Genomic DNA, 20,507 nt, shown 5'->3' on the forward strand with positions numbered 1-20,507 from the left:
CAAGTTAAATAATTTAAAGGCAATGCTACCAAATACTAATTGAGTGTATGTAAACTTCTGACCCACTGGGAATGTGATGAAAGAAATAAAAGCTGAAATAAATCATTCTCTCTAATATTATTCTGACATTTCACATTCTTAAAATAAAGTGGTGATCCTAACTGACCTAAGACAGGGAATTTTTACTAGGATTAAATGTCAGGAATTGTGAAAAACTGAGTTTAAATGTATTTCGCTAAGGTGTATGTAAACCTCCAACTTCAACTGTAGATCCATCCTACCCTGCCTCTCTAAGGTCTTCGAAAGCCAAGTCAACAAACAGATCACCGACCATTTTGAATCCCACCGTACCTTCTCCACTATGCAATCTGGTTCCTGAGCTGGTCATGGGTGCACCTCAGCCACGCTCAAGGTCCTAAACGATATCATAACCGCCATCGATAAAAGACAGTACTGTGCAGCTGTCTTCATCGACCTGGCCAAGGCTGTCGACTCTGTCAATCACCGCATTATTATCGGCAGACTCAATGGCCTTGGTTTCTCAAATGATTGCCTCGCCTGGTTCACCAACTACTTCTCAGATCGAGTTCAGTGTGTCAAATCGAAGGGCCTGTTGTCCGGTCCTCTGTCAGTCTCTATGGGGGTACCACAGGGTTCAATTCTCAGGCCGACTCTTTTCTCTGTATATATCAATGATGTCGCTCTTGCTGCTGGTGATTCTCTGATCCACCTCTACGCAGACGACACCATTCTCTATACTTCTGGCCCTTCTTTGGACACTGTGTTAACAAATCTCCAAGCGAGCTTCAATGCCATACAACACTCCTTCCGTAGCCTCCAACTGCTTTTAAATGCAAGTAAAACTAAATGCATGCTCTTCAACCGATCGCTGCCCGCACCCTCCCGCCCGACTAGCATCACTACTCTGGACGGTTCTGACTTAGAATATGTGGACAACTACAAATGCCTAGGTGTCTGGTTAGACTGTAAACTCTCCTTCCAGACTCACATCAAGCATCTCCAATCCAAAATTAAATCAAGAATTGGCTTCCTATTTCGCAACAAAGCATCCTTCACTCATGCTGCCAAACATACCCTCGTAAAACTGACCATCCTACCGATCCTCGACTTCAGCGACGTCATCTACAAAATAGCTTCCAATACTCTACTCAGCGAACTGGATGCAGTCTATCACAGTGCCATCCGTTTTGTCACCAAAGCCCCATATACTACCCACCACTGCGACCTGTATGCTCTCGTTGGCTGGCCCTCGCTTCATATTCGTCGCCAAACCCACTGGCTCCAGGTCATCTATAAGTCTTTGCTAGGTAAAGCCCCACCTTATCTCAGCTCACTGGTCACCATAGCAGCACCCACCCGTAGCACGCGCTCTAGCAGATACATTTCACTGGTCACCCCCAAAGCCAATTCCTCCTTTGGCTGTCTTTCCTTCCAATTCTCTGCTGCCAATGACTGGAACAAATTGCAAAAAACAACAGGTGTAGGCTACCAGTGAAATGCTTGGTAAACAACAGGTGGAGACTACCAGGTGTCGTGTCTTTGGGGGTATCATTAAACGGAAGATATGTTTATCAATTAGCTCCCTGTAATTATTATCACGCGATTAAACTGATTAATCGTTTAATTGTAATTAACTAGGAGATCGGGGCACCAAGGAGAATATTCAGATTACAAAGCTATAATTTTCCTAATATAACTTTCCTGTACTATAATATTATATATTATATTATATTATAGTATAGGCCGATTATCTTCTGGTTTAAATGGTGTATTTTACCTCGCGTCCAGTCTCATTCCAAACGTCGTAAATTGTTGTATCTGCACGAACCCAGTCTTTACTAAAATCATCCATACATCAATTGTCTTAAAATCATTTATTTACTACACTAAGTAATTAACAGAAAACATTCAAACAGTAATTATCGTCACAAAGGATTGGTAGAGGAATGTGGCCTTGTGGGCTAAACAGGCAGGTCGGCCTGTTGAACAATGGGTCATAAACGGTCAGCTGAGAAGTTACACAGAGTTCATTAATATTAACAATTGACAATTGAAGGCTCACTCATTCGGGAACAATTGCAATCAATATATATTTACGCTCAGTGTGTCGTCGTTCTTTGTTGGAGAGTTCGGTTCTGTTGGAGAGTCTCTCTCTCGGTTAGAATGGATCTTTCAAAGCGACATTCATTAATGTCGTTATAGAATGGATGTTTCGTTGGTCTTCGCGTTCGATGATATAATTTACTTAGCTGCAGACTAATAATTGATATCAAAGACTTGTTCTTATTCTGTCGGTATCGATAGTCTAAAAGTTAACCACGTGGTATAGTTCACTTTCAGTAGAGTACTTGGATGGTCAAACCTATGGGCCAACTCGCAATGGAGTGGAGGCCTGGTCTGTGGAAATGTAAATCAGGGGGTGTTTTATAGTGCCCATCGAACAGGCTTGTCAAATGACGCCTGGTCCTGTATGTGTCCCTGGGGCGTGCCTATGACTGAGCTAGACTTGGTTACAGAAATACAATTCTATCACATTAACATCAGTACAATAGCATCTCATATACAACCCTTATGATGCAAGTCTCAAGCTGATGCTATTATATAAACAGTTTTATGGTAATATGGCTTTATTGTCTCTTCTGAGTATCACAAAATTGTACCAAGCGGATCAGTTCGTAGCTGGATTCTTCACCAATCTTCCATACCTTCTCCAGCACACACAATGTCGCTCGGCTCTCCAATTCTATGAGTTGGAAGAATTTCCTTTGTCTCTCTATGGGCCATGTGGCCAGAGACTCTCCTGGAATTTTAGAGTTTTTACAACCCTTTACACACAGGGCCTGGGTTGGGGGGGAGGTAGGTTGGGTGGTGGTGCAAAAGGGAGGGGGTCAACTGTCCTCCCTGTACCAAAAGAGGCCAACGTCATGACACAGTATAGAGTTAATCTGGATACTAAGGAGATCCTGAGGGAAATCGATGAGTACCAACAGCTTTACGCTATGGAGGAACAACATACTCCATCATGGAAAGATCTGACCACCTCACAAAAGAACTCTAACCCGACAAAAAAAAAGAAAAACAGATTCATCTACAGACACGGACGATTTACTTACAATTGAGGTAGAGGCTAGTGCTCTGGCTGGAATCCATGCAACAATGGAAAAGTTGTGTGAGGAGGTAGCAGGGCTGATGGGGAGTTTGGAGTTTAGCCAGAGTGAAATTCTCACTCTCCAAGGAGAGAACAAGGTAAAAATCCACGATTCCAACATGGATAGTCTACTCAGGGAAACCAGGGTGATGAAGGAGTCACTACTAGACATACAAAGTCGTAGCATCGAATATTTTCTGGGATTCCTGAGGACGCATCCAATAATCCAGAGGGTGCGATCAGAGAATTCATGCAATCCGCCTTGAAACTTCCTCTAGAGACTGTAAACAAGGTGGCTTTCCACCGAGTACACAGACTTGGAGCTCGGAGCGACAAGACCAAGGGTCCCCGACTGATCATCACAACATTTGAACACTACCAAAAAAAGGAGCTGATCAAAAGCAGAGGCAGGAGCTTAAAGGGACCAAATACAGGCTCAATGACCAATTTCCAAGGGAGATAAACAAACGTCGTAAGAGACTGTATCCTGTACAGAGGCAACAGAGGGAGAAGGGTAAGCGTGCCTTTATCATTGTGGACAAACTCTTTATAGATGGACAGCTATTCCGAGACAGCTCCATAACTCCGTGGCTGTACTAAATTCTACAGGGATTTCAGGTTACGAAAAAAAAATAAGGTATGGGAACTGTAAAAATATCTGAACATTATGAAGTGGATATGAACACACACGTACTCAATTACATGCTTGCTTACACATACGGACTAATACATACACACCTGATCTCGCTCTCTTATCTCACTCTCTCTTTCTCTCATCTCTTCTCTCCCTCTCTCTCTATTGTCGAGAACTGTTTTATAATTTAATGTGTTTATTGTTTGTCTATCTTTTTTATGTATTTGTCTACATGTTTATATATGTTTACAACAAGCAAGGGGAAGATATCAGAATAGGGGCATTGGGGAATAATAACATATTGTACGGAATACATTTGTACTGTAGTGAAGCCGTCTCTAGAGTAATGCAAGGTCTCTTTCATGATCATGTGAAACGTCAATTGCTATGGAAATGCTGGGATGTGTTGTTCAATGATGTTAAAGATAATTATGATTCAACGATGATGGTGATACGATATGGATTACAATTATCAATATTAAGGCTATACGCATTACATGTTACACACAGAGACACTCAACCGTGCAAATTGGCAGAGTTATTATTTATTTGGACATCACACATTATAGTCTTACTCTTATACAGACATCATACACACTCTCACTATACCACATCCAATATCATACACATCAACCTACTCAGATTTGTTACACACTTAATTTGTCAACATTTTCTAACATCTGTGGCATTGGCTCACAGGCAAACAGGCAAGGGATTAAAACAAATATTGCTAGAACCTATTTCTTGAATTCTAAATATCAGACACTTGAAAGCTCTAGTTTTGACCTTCATAATACCTGTCACGACTTCTGCCGAAGTCGGGGCCTCTCCTTGTTCGGGCGGTGTTCGGCGGTCGACGTCGCCGGTCTTCTAGCCATCGCCGATCCATTTTTCAATTTCCATTTGTTTTGTCTTGTTTTCCCACGCACCTGCTTTTCATTTCCCTCATTACGTGTTGTGTATTTAACCCTCTGTTCCCCCCCATGTCTTTGTGTGGTATTGTTTATTGTAAGTGCTTGTGCACATTTATTATGACTGGTGCGCATCGGGTTATTGTGCCCATATTTTATATTTCTTATGCCGTTGGTTTTACTATTAAACTGCTCCGGCTATTATTAAGTTCTGCTCTCCTTCGTCTGACTTCCCTGCCACCAGTTACGCACCCCTTACAGAATCCCACACCAACTATATGGAGTCAGCAGGAGCAGGTGCCCCTGGTATAGGGGTAGAGGAGCGTGTCCAGGAGCAAGCGGCGATGATCCACCATCTTGGCGTCGCGATGGAACCGCGTCGTCTAGACCATGGACCGCTGGGAGAGACAGAGAGTTCCTCCAGCGCCTCCACCAGCACAACCGGGGTTCCCGCTACTCGTCCCTCCTGTACCTGGTCCCAGTGGGATGCATCTCGCCCTTCCCGGGGAGTACGATGGGACGGCGGTACGGTGCCAGGGTTTCCTATTACAGCTGGACTTATACCTGGGCACCATTTACCCGGCTCCCTCGGGAAGGGAGAGGGTGTCCGCCCTCGTCTCGTGCCTCTCGGGGAGAGCTCTGGAGTGGGCTAACACCGTGTGGGGAGAAGGAGATACGGCGTTGGATGACTTCGAGGAGTTCACCCGCTGCTTCCGGGCAGTCTTCAACCACCCGCCCGAGGGTAGAGCGGCGGGTGAACGTCTCTTCCACCTGCGGCAGGGGACGAGGAGCGCCCAGCAGTTCACTTTGGACTTTCGGACCCTGGCCGCCGGAGCGGGATGGAACGACAGGACCCTGATCGACCACTATTGCTGCAGTTTGCGCGAGGACGTCCGTCGAGGGTTGGCCTGCAGGGACACCACCCTTACCTTCGACCAGCTGGTGGACCTGTCCATTCGGCTGGATAACCTGATGGCTACCCGCGGACGTCCAGATCGGGGTCTGTTGGTTCCATCCCCTCGCACCCCCTCTCCGATACCCATGGAGCTGGGAGATGCTGCGCTCAGGGAGACCAGAGGAGGTTCCATCTCGTGCACCATCTGTGGCCGCAGAGGTCACACTGCCGGTCGGTGCCGGGTTGGTTCCTCTGGGTTTCGAGGCAGCAGGCAGGGCGCTCTGGCGTCACCCCAGGTGAGAAGGCACCATTCTCACCCAGAGCCCTCTGTTGCACACACATTTTTGTTCGTTACTTTTCCTGAGTTTTCCCCGCATTCCCAGCATAAGGCGCTCGTCGATTCAGGCGCGGCTGGGAATTTTATTGACAGATCATTTGCCCATAGTTTAGGGATCCCCATCGTTCCTGTGGCTATGCCCTTCCCAGTTCACGCCTTAGATAGTCGACCATTAGGGTCAGGGTTGATTAGGGAGGCCACCGCTCCTCTGGGCATGGTGACGCAGGAGGGTGACACGGAGAGAATCAGTCTTCTCATTGACTCTCCTGCATTTCCCGTGGTGCTGGGTCTACCCTGATTAGCTTGTAATAACCCCACTGTTTCTTGGTTTCTTGGCAACGGAGGGCTCTCACGGGATGGTCGTGAGAGTGCTCAGGGAGGTGCTTAGGGGTTTCCGTTGGTGCTACTACGGTGGAGAGTCCAGACCAGGTCTCCACCGTGCGCATCCCCCCTGAATATGCCGATTTGGCTCTCGCCTTCTCTAAAAAGAAGGCGACTCAATTACCACCCCATCGACGGGGGGATTGTGCGATAAATCTCCTGGTAGACACTGCACTTCCCAGGAGTCACGTATCCCCTGTGACAAGCGGAGATGGTGGCTATGGAAACATATGTCTCCGAATCCCTGCGTCAGGGTTACATTCGGTCCTCCACTTCACCTGCCTCCTCGAGTTTCTTTTTTGTGAAGAAGAAGGAGGGAGGTCTGCGCCCGTGCATTGACTATAGAGGCCTTAATCAGATAACTGTGAGGTACAGTTACCCGCTACCTCTCATCGCCACGACTATTGAGTCAATGCACCTTCAATGCACCTGTCTTCACCAAACTTGATCTCAGGAGTGCTTACAACCTGGTGCGTATCCCGGGAGGGAGACAAGTGGAAGACGGCGTTCAGTACCACCTCAGGGCACTATGAGTACCTCGTCATGCCGTACTGGTTGATGAATGCTCCATCAGTCTTCCAATCCTTTGTAGACGAAATTTTCAGGGACCTGCACGGGCAGGGTGTAGTGCTGTATATCGATGACATTCTGATATACTCCGCTACACGCGCCAAGCATGTGTCCCTGGTGCGCAGGGTGCTTGGACGACTGTTGGAGCATGACCGGTATGTCAAGGCTGAGAAATGCCTGTTCTTCCAGCAGTCCGTCTCCTTCCTAGGATACCGCATTTCCACTTCAGGGGTGGAGATGGAGAGTGACCGCATTTCAGCCGTGCGTAATTGGCCGACTCCCACCACGGTAAAGGAGGTGCAGCCGTTCTTAGGGTTTGCCAACTACTACCGGAGGTTTATCCGAGGTTTTGGTCAGGTCAGGTAGCGGCTCCCATTACCTCACTGCTGAAGGGGGGTTACGGTTTGGTTGCAGTGGTCGGCTGAGGCGGACAGAGCTTTTGGTTACCTGAAGGCTCTATTTACCTCGGCTCCCGTGCTGGCCCATCCGGATCCCTCTTTGGCGTTCATAGTGGTGGTGGACGCGTCCGAGGCTGGGATAGGAGCCGTGCTCTCTCAGCGCTCGGGCACGCCACCGAAGCTCCGCCCCTGTGCCTTCTTCTCGAGGAAGCTCAGCCCGGCGGAGCGAAACTATGATGTGGGGGACCGGGAGCTGTTGGCTGTCGTCAGGGCCCTGGAGGCGTGGAGACATTGGCTTGAGGGGGCTAAACACCCTTTTCTCATCTGGACTGACCACCGCAATCTGGAGTACATCCGGGCGGCGAGGAGACTGAACCCTCGCCAGGCAAGGTGGGCCATGTTTTTTCACCCGTTTTGTTTTCACCCTTTCTTACAGACCAGGCTCCCAGAACGTGAAGGCAGAAGCACTGTCCCGGCTGTATGACACAGAGGAGCGGCCCATGGATCCCACCCCCATACTCCCAGCCTCCTGCTTGGACAGGCTGGTATAAACCTACTGTGACTATTGTGATTGACAGGCTGGTATAAACCTACTGTGACTATTGTGATTGACAGGCTGGTATAAACCTACTGTGACTATTGTGATTGACAGGCTGGTATAAACCTACTGTGACTATTGTGATTGACAGGCTGGTATAAACCTACTGTGACTATTGTGACTGACAGGCTGGTATAAACCTACTGTGACTATTGTGACTGACAGGCTGGTATAAACCTACTGTGACTATTGTGACTGACAGGCTGGTATAAACCTACTGTGACTATTGTGATTGACAGGCTGGTATAAACCTACTGTGACTATTGTGATTGACAGGCTGGTATAAACCTACTGTGACTATTGTGACTGACAGGCTGGTATAAACCTACTGTGACTATTGTGACTGACAGGCTGGTATAAACCTACTGTGACTATTGTGACTGACAGGCTGGTATAAACCTACTGTGACTATTGTGACTGACAGGCTGGTATAAACCTACTGTGACTATTGTGATTGACAGGCTGGTATAAACCTACTGTGACTATTGTGACTGACAGGCTGGTATAAACCTACTGTGACTATTGTGACTGACAGGCTGGTATAAACCTACTGTGACTATTATGATTGACAGGCTGGTATAAACCTACTGTGACTATTGTGACTGACAGGCTGGTATAAACCTACTGTGACTATTATGATTGACAGGCTGGTATAAACCTACTGTGACTATTGTGACTGACAGGCTGGTATAAACCTACTGTGACTATTGTGATTGACAGGCTGGTATAAACCTACTGTGACTATTGTGACTGACAGGCTGGTATAAACCTACTGTGACTATTGTGACTGACAGGCTGGTATAAACCTACTGTGACTATTGTGACTGACAGGCTGGTATAAACCTACTGTGACTATTGTGATTGACAGGCTGGTATAAACCTACTGTGACTATTGTGACTGACAGGCTGGTATAAACCTACTGTGACTATTGTGACTGACAGGCTGGTATAAACCTACTGTGACTATTATGACTGACAGGCTGGTATAAACCTACTGTGACTATTGTGACTGACAGGCTGGTATAAACCTACTGTGACTATTGTGACTGACAGGCTGGTATAAACCTACTGTGACTATTGTGACTGACAGGCTGGTATAAACCTACTGTGACTATTGTGATTGACAGGCTGGTATAAACCTACTGTGACTATTGTGACTGACAGGCTGGTATAAACCTACTGTGACTATTGTGACTGACAGGCTGGTATAAACCTACTGTGACTATTATGATTGACAGGCTGGTATAAACCTACTGTGACTATTGTGACTGACAGGCTGGTATAAACCTACTGTGACTATTATGATTGACAGGCTGGTATAAACCTACTGTGACTATTGTGACTGACAGGCTGGTATAAACCTACTGTGACTATTGTGATTGACAGGCTGGTATAAACCTACTGTGACTATTGTGACTGACAGGCTGGTATAAACCTACTGTGACTATTGTGACTGACAGGCTGGTATAAACCTACTGTGACTATTGTGACTGACAGGCTGGTATAAACCTACTGTGACTATTGTGATTGACAGGCTGGTATAAACCTACTGTGACTATTGTGACTGACAGGCTGGTATAAACCTACTGTGACTATTGTGACTGACAGGCTGGTATAAACCTACTGTGACTATTATGATTGACAGGCTGGTATAAACCTACTGTGACTATTGTGACTGACAGGCTGGTATAAACCTACTGTGACTATTGTGATTGACAGGCTGGTATAAACCTACTGTGACTATTATGACTGACAGGCTGGTATAAACCTACTGTGACTATTATGATTGACAGGCTGGTATAAACCTACTGTGACTATTGTGACTGACAGGCTGGTATAAACCTACTGTGACTATTGTGACTGACAGGCTGGTATAAACCTACTGTGACTATTGTGACTGACAGGCTGGTATAAACCTACTGTGACTATTGTGACTGACAGGCTGGTATAAACCTACTGTGACTATTGTGATTGACAGGCTGGTATAAACCTACTGTGACTATTGTGACTGACAGGCTGGTATAAACCTACTGTGACTATTGTGACTGACAGGCTGGTATAAACCTACTGTGACTATTATGATTGACAGGCTGGTATAAACCTACTGTGACTATTGTGACTGACAGGCTGGTATAAACCTACTGTGACTATTATGATTGACAGGCTGGTATAAACCTACTGTGACTATTGTGACTGACAGGCTGGTATAAACCTACTGTGACTATTGTGACTGACAGGCTGGTATAAACCTACTGTGACTATTGTGACTGACAGGCTGGTATAAACCTACTGTGACTATTGTGACTGACAGGCTGGTATAAACCTACTGTGACTATTGTGATTGACAGGCTGGTATAAACCTACTGTGACTATTGTGACTGACAGGCTGGTATAAACCTACTGTGACTATTGTGACTGACAGGCTGGTATAAACCTACTGTGACTATTATGATTGACAGGCTGGTATAAACCTACTGTGACTATTGTGACTGACAGGCTGGTATAAACCTACTGTGACTATTATGATTGACAGGCTGGTATAAACCTACTGTGACTATTGTGACTGACAGGCTGGTATAAACCTACTGTGACTATTGTGATTGACAGGCTGGTATAAACCTACTGTGACTATTGTGACTGACAGGCTGGTATAAACCTACTGTGACTATTGTGACTGACAGGCTGGTATAAACCTACTGTGACTATTGTGACTGACAGGCTGGTATAAACCTACTGTGACTATTGTGACTGACAGGCTGGTATAAACCTACTGTGACTATTGTGACTGACAGGCTGTTTGTTGACTGCAGAGTAGGACGAAGAAGAAAGCGATTCACATCGAATGTTTCTAAACTATTTTGTAATATTTATTGTAGATTTTCTGATAATTTTTTTTCCTCCACTATTCATCACAGCAAGCGCTTTAGAGAACAACAAACAAACAAAGGAACATCAACAAACGTACACAGTATTCCAACACAGTAGTGACTGACTTACTGGTCCCCCTATAAACCCCACAATCCACCCAGACCAGCCAATAGGATTCACCCTCACCTCCAGACTGTTCCACCGGTGGGGGGAAGAGGGGGGTGAGTAAGACACAGAAGCATCCCATAATAACTACACGGTCGCTCTCACAACACAACACCTAATAACACATTGACTGTGTACTTTAAAGCTAGCATTGTAATCAGAGGAGTGCAGTAGTCCTAGACAACACACTGGGTCCATTCCCACAAACTGTTTTAGATGTTAATAAAGTTATTATCAGTAGTTTATTGATCGATTGATTGACTGATTGATAGCGAGATTGTTAGGTGTGTGAGAAACAGATGAGACTAGCTGACTGTCCTTTCCACCCTTTGTGTTCAGTCTCTAGCTGACATTGGTACCTCTCTCTCTCCCTCCCTCCTCTCTCTCTCCCTCCCTCCCTCCTCTCTCCCTCCCTCCTCTCTCTCTCCCTCCTCTCTCTCTCCCTCCCTCCTCTCTCTCTCCCTCCTCTCTCTCTCCCTCCCTCCTCTCTCTCTCCCTCCCTCCTCTCTCTCTCCCTCCTCTCTCTCTCCTCTCTCTCTCCCTCCCTCCTCTCTCTCTCCCTCCCTCCTCTCTCCCTCCCTCCTCTCTCTCTCCCTCCTCTCTCTCTCCCTCTCTCTCTCTCCTCTCTCTCTCTCTCTCTCTCCCTCCTCTCTCTCTCCCTCCCTCCTCTCTCTCTCCCTCCCTCCTCTCTCTCCCTCCCTCCTCTCTCTCTCCCTCCTCTCTCTCTCCTCTCTCTCTCTCTCTCCCTCCTCTCTCTCTCCCTCCCTCCTCTCTCTCTCCCTCCTCTCTCTCTCCCTCCTCTCTCTCTCCCTCCTCTCTCTCTCTCCCTCCTCTCACTCTCCCTCCCCTTTCTCTCTCCTCTCTGTCTCTCTCTTCGCCTCTCTCTCTCTTTTGCTCTCCCTCCTCTCACTATCTCTCTCCTCTCTCCCCCTCTCTCTCCTCTTCCTCCTCTCTCAACTCTCCCCTCACTCTTATTCTCTCCCTCCTCTCTCATCCCTCTCTTCTTACTCCCTCCTCTCACTATCTCTCTCCTCTTTCTCCCTCCTCTCTCATCCCTCTCTTCTTAACTCATTCCTAACTGGAACGCAACACTTCACACCCCGGTGTCGGTCTGATGTAATCTAGTATCTGATTGGTCCCTATCTGATGTTATCTTCTCTCTGGTTGGTCACTACTATAGACCAGAGCCCTATGGCACCCTATTCCCAACATAGTGCACTACTTTAGACCAGAGCCCTATGGCACCCTATTCCCTACATAGTGCACTACTATAGACCAGGTCTGTACACCCTATTCCCTACATAGTGCACTACTTTAGACCAGGTCTGTACACCCTATTCCCTATATAGTGCACTACTATAGACCAGGTCTGTATAGGGAATAGGATTCCATTTGGGACATTGACTTAATAAAGCTTCTTCATGATACCGCCCACTCGCACCTTCAGCATCCTTACATAATCACCATCCTCTTCATCAATTAACTCCCCATACTAATTAATACTCATATTAACCACATCGTTATGTTGCCATGACAACGACGGTGTTTCTAAAATACGGTAGACAACGCGGGTCTGTGATTGGTGGGCGAGGGGAGGGGCTGCAGCGGTGGGTTGTGATGTTGGCGTGGCCTCGAGGGTGTTCAGTACGCGTGATTGGCCACGTAGAGAGACTGTCCCGCCGCTCCGCCGTCTCCTGTTGACACATACTTCCCCTGGGCAGCCAGACCGTTCACCTGGGGGGAGGAGGGGAGGGAGGAGGGGAGGGAGGAGGAGGGAGAGGGGAGGAGGGGAGTGAAGGGGGAGTGGGGGAGAGGGGAGGAGGGGGGAGGAGAGGAGTGGGAGGAGGGGAGTGGGGAGGAGGGAGGGGGAGAGGGGAGGAGGGGAGTGAGAGGGGGAGGAGGGGGAGTGGGGGAGGAGGGGGGAGGAGGGGAGTGAGAGGAGGGGAGTGGAGAGGAGGGAGGAGGGGAGGGGGAGGAGGGGAGTGGGGAGGAGGGGAGTGGAGAGGAGGGAGGAGGAGGGGGAGGGGGAGGAGGGGAGTGGAGAGGAGGGGAGTGGAGAGGAGGGAGGAGGGGGAGGGGGAGGAGGGGAGTGGGGAGGAGGGGAGTGGAGAGGAGGGAGGAGGGGGGAGGGGGGAGGAGGGGGAGTGGGGAGGAGGGGAGTGGAGAGGAGGGAGGAGTGGGGAGGAGGGGAGTGGAGAGGAGGGGAGTGGAGAGGAGGGAGGAGGGGGGAGGGGGGAGGAGGGGGGAGTGGAGAGGAGGGAGGGAGAGGAGAGGAGTTACATTGATAGATTGAAGAGATGGATAGGTGGTAGAAGACAGATGTAGAGTTAGATAGAAGCAGTTATTTTGTACCCACCTCAGCCCGTTTAAGGAACTCCTCGGCAGCAGCCTTCTCGTTGTCTCTCTCTCCTCCCCAGGCGTTCAGGGCTGAGGCCTGCAGGGCACGACCGTAGGAGAAGGTCAAGGCCCAGGGTTTACCCAGAGGACAGGTGTTGATCGCATTCAGGTTAATACTGGCCTCCTCCTCTGACTGGCCCCCTGACAGGAACGTCACACCTGAGGAGGGAGGGAGGGAGGGAGGGAGGGTGGGAGGGAGGGAGGGAGGGAGGGAGGGAGGAGGGAGGAGAAGAGGAAGGAAGGGAGGGAGGAGGAAGAGAGGGAGGGAGAGAAGAGGAAGGAACGGAGGATGGGAGGGAGGGTGGGAGGGAGGGAGGGAGGGAGGGAGAAGAGGAAGGAAGGGAGAAGAGGAAGGAAGGGAGGGAGGGAGGGAGGGTGGGAGGGAGGGTGGGAGGGAGGGAGAAGAGGAAGGAAGGGAGGGAGGGAGGGAGGGTGGGAGGGAGGGAGGGAGGGAGAAGAGGAAGGGAGGGAGGGAGAGAGAGAGAAGAGGGAGGGAGGGAGGGAGGGAGGGAGGGAGGGAGGGAGGGAGGGAGGGAGGGAGGGAGGGAGGGAGGGAGGGAGGGAGGGAGGGAGGGAGGGAGGGAGGGAGAAGAGGAAGGAAGGGAGAAGAGGAAGGAAGGGAGGGAGGGAGGGAGGGTGGGAGGGAGGGTGGGAGGGAGGGAGAAGAGGAAGGAAGGGAGGGAGGGAGGGAGGGTGGGAGGGAGGGAGGGAGGGAGAAGAGGAAGGGAGGGAGGGAGTAGGAAGGGAGGGAGGGAGAGAGAGAGAAGAGGAAGGAACGGAGGATGGGAGGGAGGGAGGGTGGGAGGGGAGGGAGGGAGGGAGGGAGAAGAGGAAGGAAGGGAGGGAGGGAGGGAGGGAGGGAGGGAGGGAGGGAGAAGAGGAAGGAAGGGAGTGAGGGAGGGAGGGTGGGAGGGAGGGAGAAGAGGAAGGGAGGGAGGGAGTAGGGAAGGGAGGGAGGGAGAGAGAGAGAAGAGGAAGGAACGGAGGATGGGAGGGAGGGAGGGTGGGAGGGAGGGAGGGAGGGAGGGAGAAGAGGAAGGAAGGGAGGGAGGGAGGGAGGGTGGGAGGGAGGGAGGGAGGGAGAAGAGGAAGGAAGGGAGGGAGTAGGAAGGGAGGGAGGGAGAGAGAGAGAAGAGGAAGGAACGGAGGATGGGAGGGAGGGAGGGTGGGAGGGAGGGAGGGAGAAGAGGAAGGAACGGAGGATGGGAGGGAGGGAGGGTGGGAGGGAGGGAGGGAGGGAGGGAGGGAGGGAGAAGAGGAAGGAAGGGAGGAGGGAGGGAGGGTGGGAGGGAGGGAGGGAGGGAGGAGGAAGGGAGGGAGGGAGTAGGAAGGGAGGGAGGGAGAGAGAGAGAAGAGGAAGGAACGGAGGAGGGAGGGAGGGAGGGTGAGAGGGAGGGAGGGAGGGAGAAGAGGAAGGAAGGGAGGGAGGAGGAAGGGAGGGAGGGAGAGAGAGAGAAGAGGAAGGAATGGAGGATGGGAGGGAGGGAGGGTGGGAGGGAGGGAGGGAGAAGAGGAAGGGAGGGAGGAGGAAGGGAGGGAGGGAGAGAGAGAGAGAAGAGGGAGGGAGGGAGGGAGGGAGGGAGAAGAGGAAGGAAGGGAGGGAGGGAGGGAGGGAGGGAGGGAGGGAGGGAGGGAGGGAGGGAGGGAGGAAGAAGGGAGGGAGAGAAGAGGAAGGAAGTGAGGGAGGGAGGGAGGGAGGGAGGGAGAGAGAGAGAGAGAGGAAGGAAGGAAGGAAGGAAGGGAGGGAGGGAGGGAGGGAGGGAGGGAGGAAGGAAGGAAGGACAGACACACATGCAGTTAGATATAGACAGAATGTAAAACATTCACACAAATATAAAGTGTCTATGTGAGCGTGCGTGTCCGTCTGTGTGTGTGTGTGTGTGTGTGTGTGTGTGTGTGCGTGTGTGTGTGTGCGTGTGTGTGTGTGTGTGACCTGTGAGGTTGGCGTGTGTGTGTGTGTGTGTGTGTGTGTGTGTGTGTGTTGCGTGCGTGTGCGTGTGCGTGTGTGTGTGTGTGTGTGTGTACCTGTGACGGCAGGGGGTACGGTACGGCGGAGGGCAGTGACCGTAGCCATGGCGATCTCCTCATTCGTGTATTTTTGGGGGCAGGAGTGTCCAGGAGTCACCATGTTGGGCTTCAGCAGGGACCCCTCCAGATAGACATGGTGGTCTGATAGGGCCTTGTACACTGCAGACAGAACCTGCACACAGACAGATAGACATGGTGGTCTGCAGACAGACAGATAGACATGGTGGTCTGATAGGGCCTTGTACACTGCAGACAGAACCTGCACACAGACAGATAGACATGGTGGTCTGCAGACAGACAGATAGACATGGTGGTCTGCAGACAGACAGATAGACATGGTGGTCTGCAACACAATAGAATTGGTCTGATAGGGCCTTGTACACTGCAGACAGAACCTGCACACAGACAGATAGACATGGTGGTCTGCACACAGACAGATAGACATGGTGGTCTGATAGGGCCTTGTACACTGCAGACAGAACCTGCACACAGACAGATAGACATGGTGGTCTGCAGACAGACAGATAGACATGGTGGTCTGCAGACAGACAGATAGACATGGTGGTCTGCAGACAGACAGATAGACATGGTGGTCTGATAGGGCCTTGTACACTGCAGACAGAACCTGCACACAGACAGATAGACATGGTGGTCTGCACACAGACAGATAGACATGGTGGTCTGATAGGGCCTTGTACACTGCAGACAGAACCTGCACACAGACAGATAGACATGGTGGTCTGCAGACAGACAGATAGACATGGTGGTCTGATAGGGCCTTGTACACTGCAGACAGAACCTGCACACAGACAGATAGACATGGTGGTCTGATAGGGCCTTGTACACTGCAGACAGAACCTGCACACAGACAGATAGACATGGTGGTCTGCAGACAGACAGATAGACATGGTGGTCTGATAGGGCCTTGTACACTGCAGACAGAACCTGCACACAGACAGATAGACATGGTGGTCTGCCCCAGATAGACATGGTGGTCTGCACACAGACAGATACTCTGCAGACAGACAGATAGACATGGTGGTCTGATAGGGCCTTGCACACTGCAGACAGAACCTGCAGACAGACAGATAGACATGGTGGTCTGATAGGGCCTTGTACACTGCAGACAGAACCTGCAGAGAAAGAGGGAGACGGCGAAAGAGAGGTCCGAAACTCATATCATGTTCAACAGGTTGCCAGGGTGGAATAGGGTTGGGTGAGTGTTAGGGTTGGGTTAGGGTTTCCAGATTGGGTTAGGGTTGCCAGGTTGGGTTAGTGATAGGGTTGGGTTACGGTTTCCAGATTGTGTTAGGGTTGCCAGGTTGGGTAGTGATAGGAGTGGGTTAGGGTTTCCAGATTGGGTTAGGGTTGCCAGGTTGGGTTAGTGATAGGGTTGGGTTACGGTTTCCAGATTGTGTTAGGGTTGCCAGGTTGGGTAGTGATAGGAGTGGGTTAGGGTTTCCAGATTGGGTTAGGGTTGCCAGGTTGGGTTAGTGATAGGATTGGGTTACGGTTTCCAGATTGTGTTAGGGTTGCCAGGTTGGGTAGTAATAGGAGTGGGTTAGGGTTTCCAGATTGGGTTAGGGTTGCCAGGTTGGGTTAGTGATAGAATTGGGTTAGGGTTGATAGGTTAGGTTATTGTTAGGGTTGCCAGGTTGGTTTTAGTGTTAGGGTTTCGGAATTGGGTTATTGCCAGGGTTGCCAGGTTGTGTTAGTGATAGAGTTGCGTTTGTGTTAGGGTTGCATTAGTGTTAGAGTTGCGAGGTTAAGTTAGTGCCAGGTTGCGTAGCGCTAGGGTTGCCAGGTTGGGTAAAGGGCGCCAGGTTGGGTCAAGGGCGCCAGGTTGGGTAAAGGGCACCAGGTTGGGTCAGGGTCTCCAGGTTGGGTCAGGGTTGCCAAGTTGGGTCAGGGTTGCCAAGTTGGCTCAGGGTTGCCAGGTTGGGTAAAGGGCACCAGGTTGGGTCAGGGTCTCCAGGTTGGGTCAGGGTTGCCAAGTTGGCTCAGGGTCGCCAGGTTGGGTAAAGGGCGCCAGGTTGGGTCAGGGTCGCCAGGTTGGGTAAAGGGCACCGGGTTGGGTCAGGGTCGCCAGGTTGGGTCAGGGTCTCCAGGTTGGGTCAGGGTCGCCAGGTTGGGTCAGGGGCGCCAGGTTGGGTCACGGTCGCCAGGTTGGGTAAAGGGCGCCAGGTTGGGTCAGGGTCGCCAAGTTGGGTAAAGGGCGCCAGGTTGGGTCAGGGTCGCCAGGTTGGGTCAGGGTCGCCAGGTTGGGTAAAGGGCGCCAGGTTGGGTCAGGGTCGCCAGGTTGGGTCAGGGTCGCCAGGTTGGGTCAGGGTCGCCAGGTTGGGTCAGGGTCGCCAGGTTGGCTCAGGGTCGCCAGGTTAAGACAGGGGCGCAAGGTTGGGCAGGGTCGCCAGGTTGGGTCAGGGGCGCCAGGTTGGGTCAGGGTTGCCAGGTTGGGTCAGAGTCTCCAGGTTGGGTCAGGGTCGCCAGGTTGGGTCAGGGGCGCCAGGTTGGGTCAGGGGCGCCAGGTTGGGTCAGGGTTGCCAGGTTGGGTCAGAGTCTCCAGGTTGGGTCAGGGTCGCCAGGTTGGGTCAGGGGCGCCAGGTTGGGTCAGGGGCGCCAGGTTGGGTAAAGGGCGCCAGGTTGGGTCAGGGGCGCCAGGTTGGGTAAAGGGCGCCAGATTGGGTCAGGGTCGCCAAGTTGGGTAAAGGGCGCCAGGTTGGGTCAGGGTTGCCAGGTTTGGTAAAAGTCGCCTGGTTGGGTAAAGGGCGCCAGGTTGGGTCAGGGTCGCCAGGTTGGCTCAGGGGCGCCAGGTTGGGTAAAGGGCGCCAGGTTGGGTCAGGGTTGCCAGGTTGGGTCAAGGTCTCCAGGTTGGGTCAGGGTCGCCAGGTTGGGTAAAGGGCGCCAGGTTGGGTCAGGGTCGCCAGGTTGGGTCAGGGGCGCCAGGTTGGGTCAAGGGCGCCAGATTGGGTCAGGGTCGCCAAGTTGGGTAAAGGGCGCCAGGTTGGGTCAGGGTTGCCAGGTTTGGTAAAAGTCGCCTGGTTGGGTAAAGGGCGCCAGGTTGGGTCAGGGTCGCCAGGTTGGCTCAGGGTCGCCAGGTTGGGTCAAGGGCGCCAGGTTGGGTCAGGGTTGCCAGGTTGGGTCAGGGTCGCCAGGTTGGGTCAGGGTCGCCAGGTTGGGTAAAGGGCGCCAGGTTGGGTCAGGGTCGCCAGGTTGGGTCAGGGTTGCCAGGTTGGGTCAAGGGCGCCAGGTTGGGTCAGGGGTGCCAGGTTGGCTCAGGGTCGCCAGGTTGGCTCAGAGTCGCCAGGTTGGGCAGGGTCGCCAGGTTGGGTCAGGGACGCCAGGTTGGGTCAGGGTTGCCAGGTTGGGTCAGGGTCGCCAGGTTGGGTCAGGGTCGCCTGGTTTGGTAAAGGGCGCCAGGTTGGGTCACGGTCGCCAGGTTGGGTAAAGGGCGCCAGATTGGGTCAGGGTCGCCAGGTTGCGTCAGGGTCGCCAGGTTGGGTCAGGGGCGCCAGGTTGGGTAAAGAGCGCCAGGTTGGGTAAAGGGCGCCAGGTTGGCTCAGGGTCGCCAGGTTGGGTCAGGGGGCCAGGTTGGGTAAAGGGCGCCAGGTTGGGTCAGGGTTGCCAGGTTGGGTCAAGGTCTCCAGGTTGGGTCAGGGTCGCCAGGTTGGGTAAAGGGCGCCAGGTTGGGTCAGGGTCGCCAGGTTGGGTCAGTGGCGCCAGGTTGGGTCAGGGTTGCCAGGTTGGGTCAGGGTCGCCAGGTTGGGTCAGGGTCGCCAGGTTGGGTCAGGGTCGCCAGGTTGGGTCAGGGGCGCCAGGTTGGGTCAGGGTCGCCAGGTTGGGTCAGGGTCGCCAGGTTGGGTCAGGGTCGCCAGGTTGGGTCAGGGGCGCCAGGTTGGGTCATGGGCGCCAGGTTGGGTAAAGGGCGCCAGGTTGGGTCAGGGTTGCCAGGTTGGGTCAAGGTCTCCAGGTTGGGTAAAGGGCACCAGGTTGGGTCAGGGTTGCCAGGTTGGGTCAGGGTCGCCAGGTTGGGTAAAGGGCGCCAGGTTGGGTCAGGGTCGCCAGGTTGGGTCAGGGTCGCCAGGTTGGGTCAGGGCGCCAGGTTGGGTCAGGGGCGCCAGGTTGGGTCAGGGGCGCCAGGTTGGCTCAGGGTCGCCAGGTTGGCTCAGGGTCGCCAGGTTAAGTCAGGGGCGCCAGGTTGTGCAGGGTCGCCAGGTTGGGTCAGGGGCGCCAGGTTGGGTCAGGGTTGCCAGGTTGGGTCAGGGTCGCCAGGTTGGGTCAGGGTCGCCAGGTTGGGTCACGGTCGCCAGGTTGGGTAAAGGGCACCAGGTTGGGTCAGGGTTGCCAGGTTGGGTCAAAGTCGCCTGGTTGGGTAAAGGGCGCCAGATTGGGTCAGGGTCGCCAGGTTGGGTCAGGGTCGCCAGGTTGGGTCAGGGGCGCCAGGTTGGGTAAAGGGCGCCAGGTTGGCTCAGGGTCGCCAGGTTGGGTCAGGGGTGCCAGGTTGGGCAAAGGGTCGCCAGGTTGGGTCAGGGACGCCAGGTTGGGTCAGGGTTGCCAGGTTGGGTCAGGGTCGCCAGGTTGGGTCAGGGTCGCCTGGTTAGGTAAAGGGCGCCAGGTTGGGTCACGGTCGCCAGGTTGGGTAAAGGGCGCCAGATTGGGTCAGGGTCGCCAGGTTGCGTCAGGGTCGCCAGGTTGGGTCAGGGGCGCCAGGTTGGGTAAAGAGCGCCAGGTTGGGTAAAGGGCGCCAGGTTGGCTCAGGGTCGCCAGGTTGGGTCAGGGGGCCAGGTTGGGTAAAGGGCGCCAGGTTGGGTCAGGGTTGCCAGGTTGGGTCAAGGTCTCCAGGTTGGGTCAGGGTCGCCAGGTTGGGTAAAGGGCGCCAGGTTGGGTCAGGGTCGCCAGGTTGGGTCAGGGGCGCCAGGTTGGGTCAGGGTTGCCAGGTTGGGTCAGGGTCGCCAGGTTGGGTCAGGGTCGCCAGGTTGGGTCAAGGTCTCCAGGTTGGGTCAGGGCGCCAGGTTGGGTCAGGGTCGCCAGGTTGGGTCAGGGTCGCCAGGTTGGGTCAGGGTCGCCAGGTTGGGTCAGGGGCGCCAGGTTGGGTAAAGGGCGCCAGGTTGGGTAAAGGGCGCCAGGTTGGGTCAGGGTTGCCAGGTTGGGTCAAGGTC

General features: G+C 52.5%; 1 protein-coding gene across 1 annotated transcript in view; it reads right to left on the bottom strand.

Moving 5' to 3' along the window:
- Positions 1–11,905: 11,905 nt before the first annotated feature.
- The window catches only part of aldocb (aldolase C, fructose-bisphosphate, b), a 38,521-nt gene continuing 29,919 nt past the window's right edge, over positions 11,906–20,507 (bottom strand). The window contains exons 7-9 of the mRNA XM_045690282.1: positions 15,349–15,523; positions 13,283–13,482; positions 11,906–12,660 (exon numbers count right to left, since the gene is read on the bottom strand). Of these exons, the coding sequence (XP_045546238.1) occupies positions 12,568–12,660; positions 13,283–13,482; positions 15,349–15,523 (468 nt within the window). The 3' untranslated portion in view covers positions 11,906–12,567. The remainder of the gene's footprint in view (positions 12,661–13,282; positions 13,483–15,348; positions 15,524–20,507) is intronic.

The sequence above is a fragment of the Salmo salar genome, chromosome ssa11 (genome assembly GCF_905237065.1).
Source record: "Salmo salar chromosome ssa11, Ssal_v3.1, whole genome shotgun sequence".
Classification (NCBI taxonomy): domain Eukaryota; kingdom Metazoa; phylum Chordata; class Actinopteri; order Salmoniformes; family Salmonidae; genus Salmo; species Salmo salar.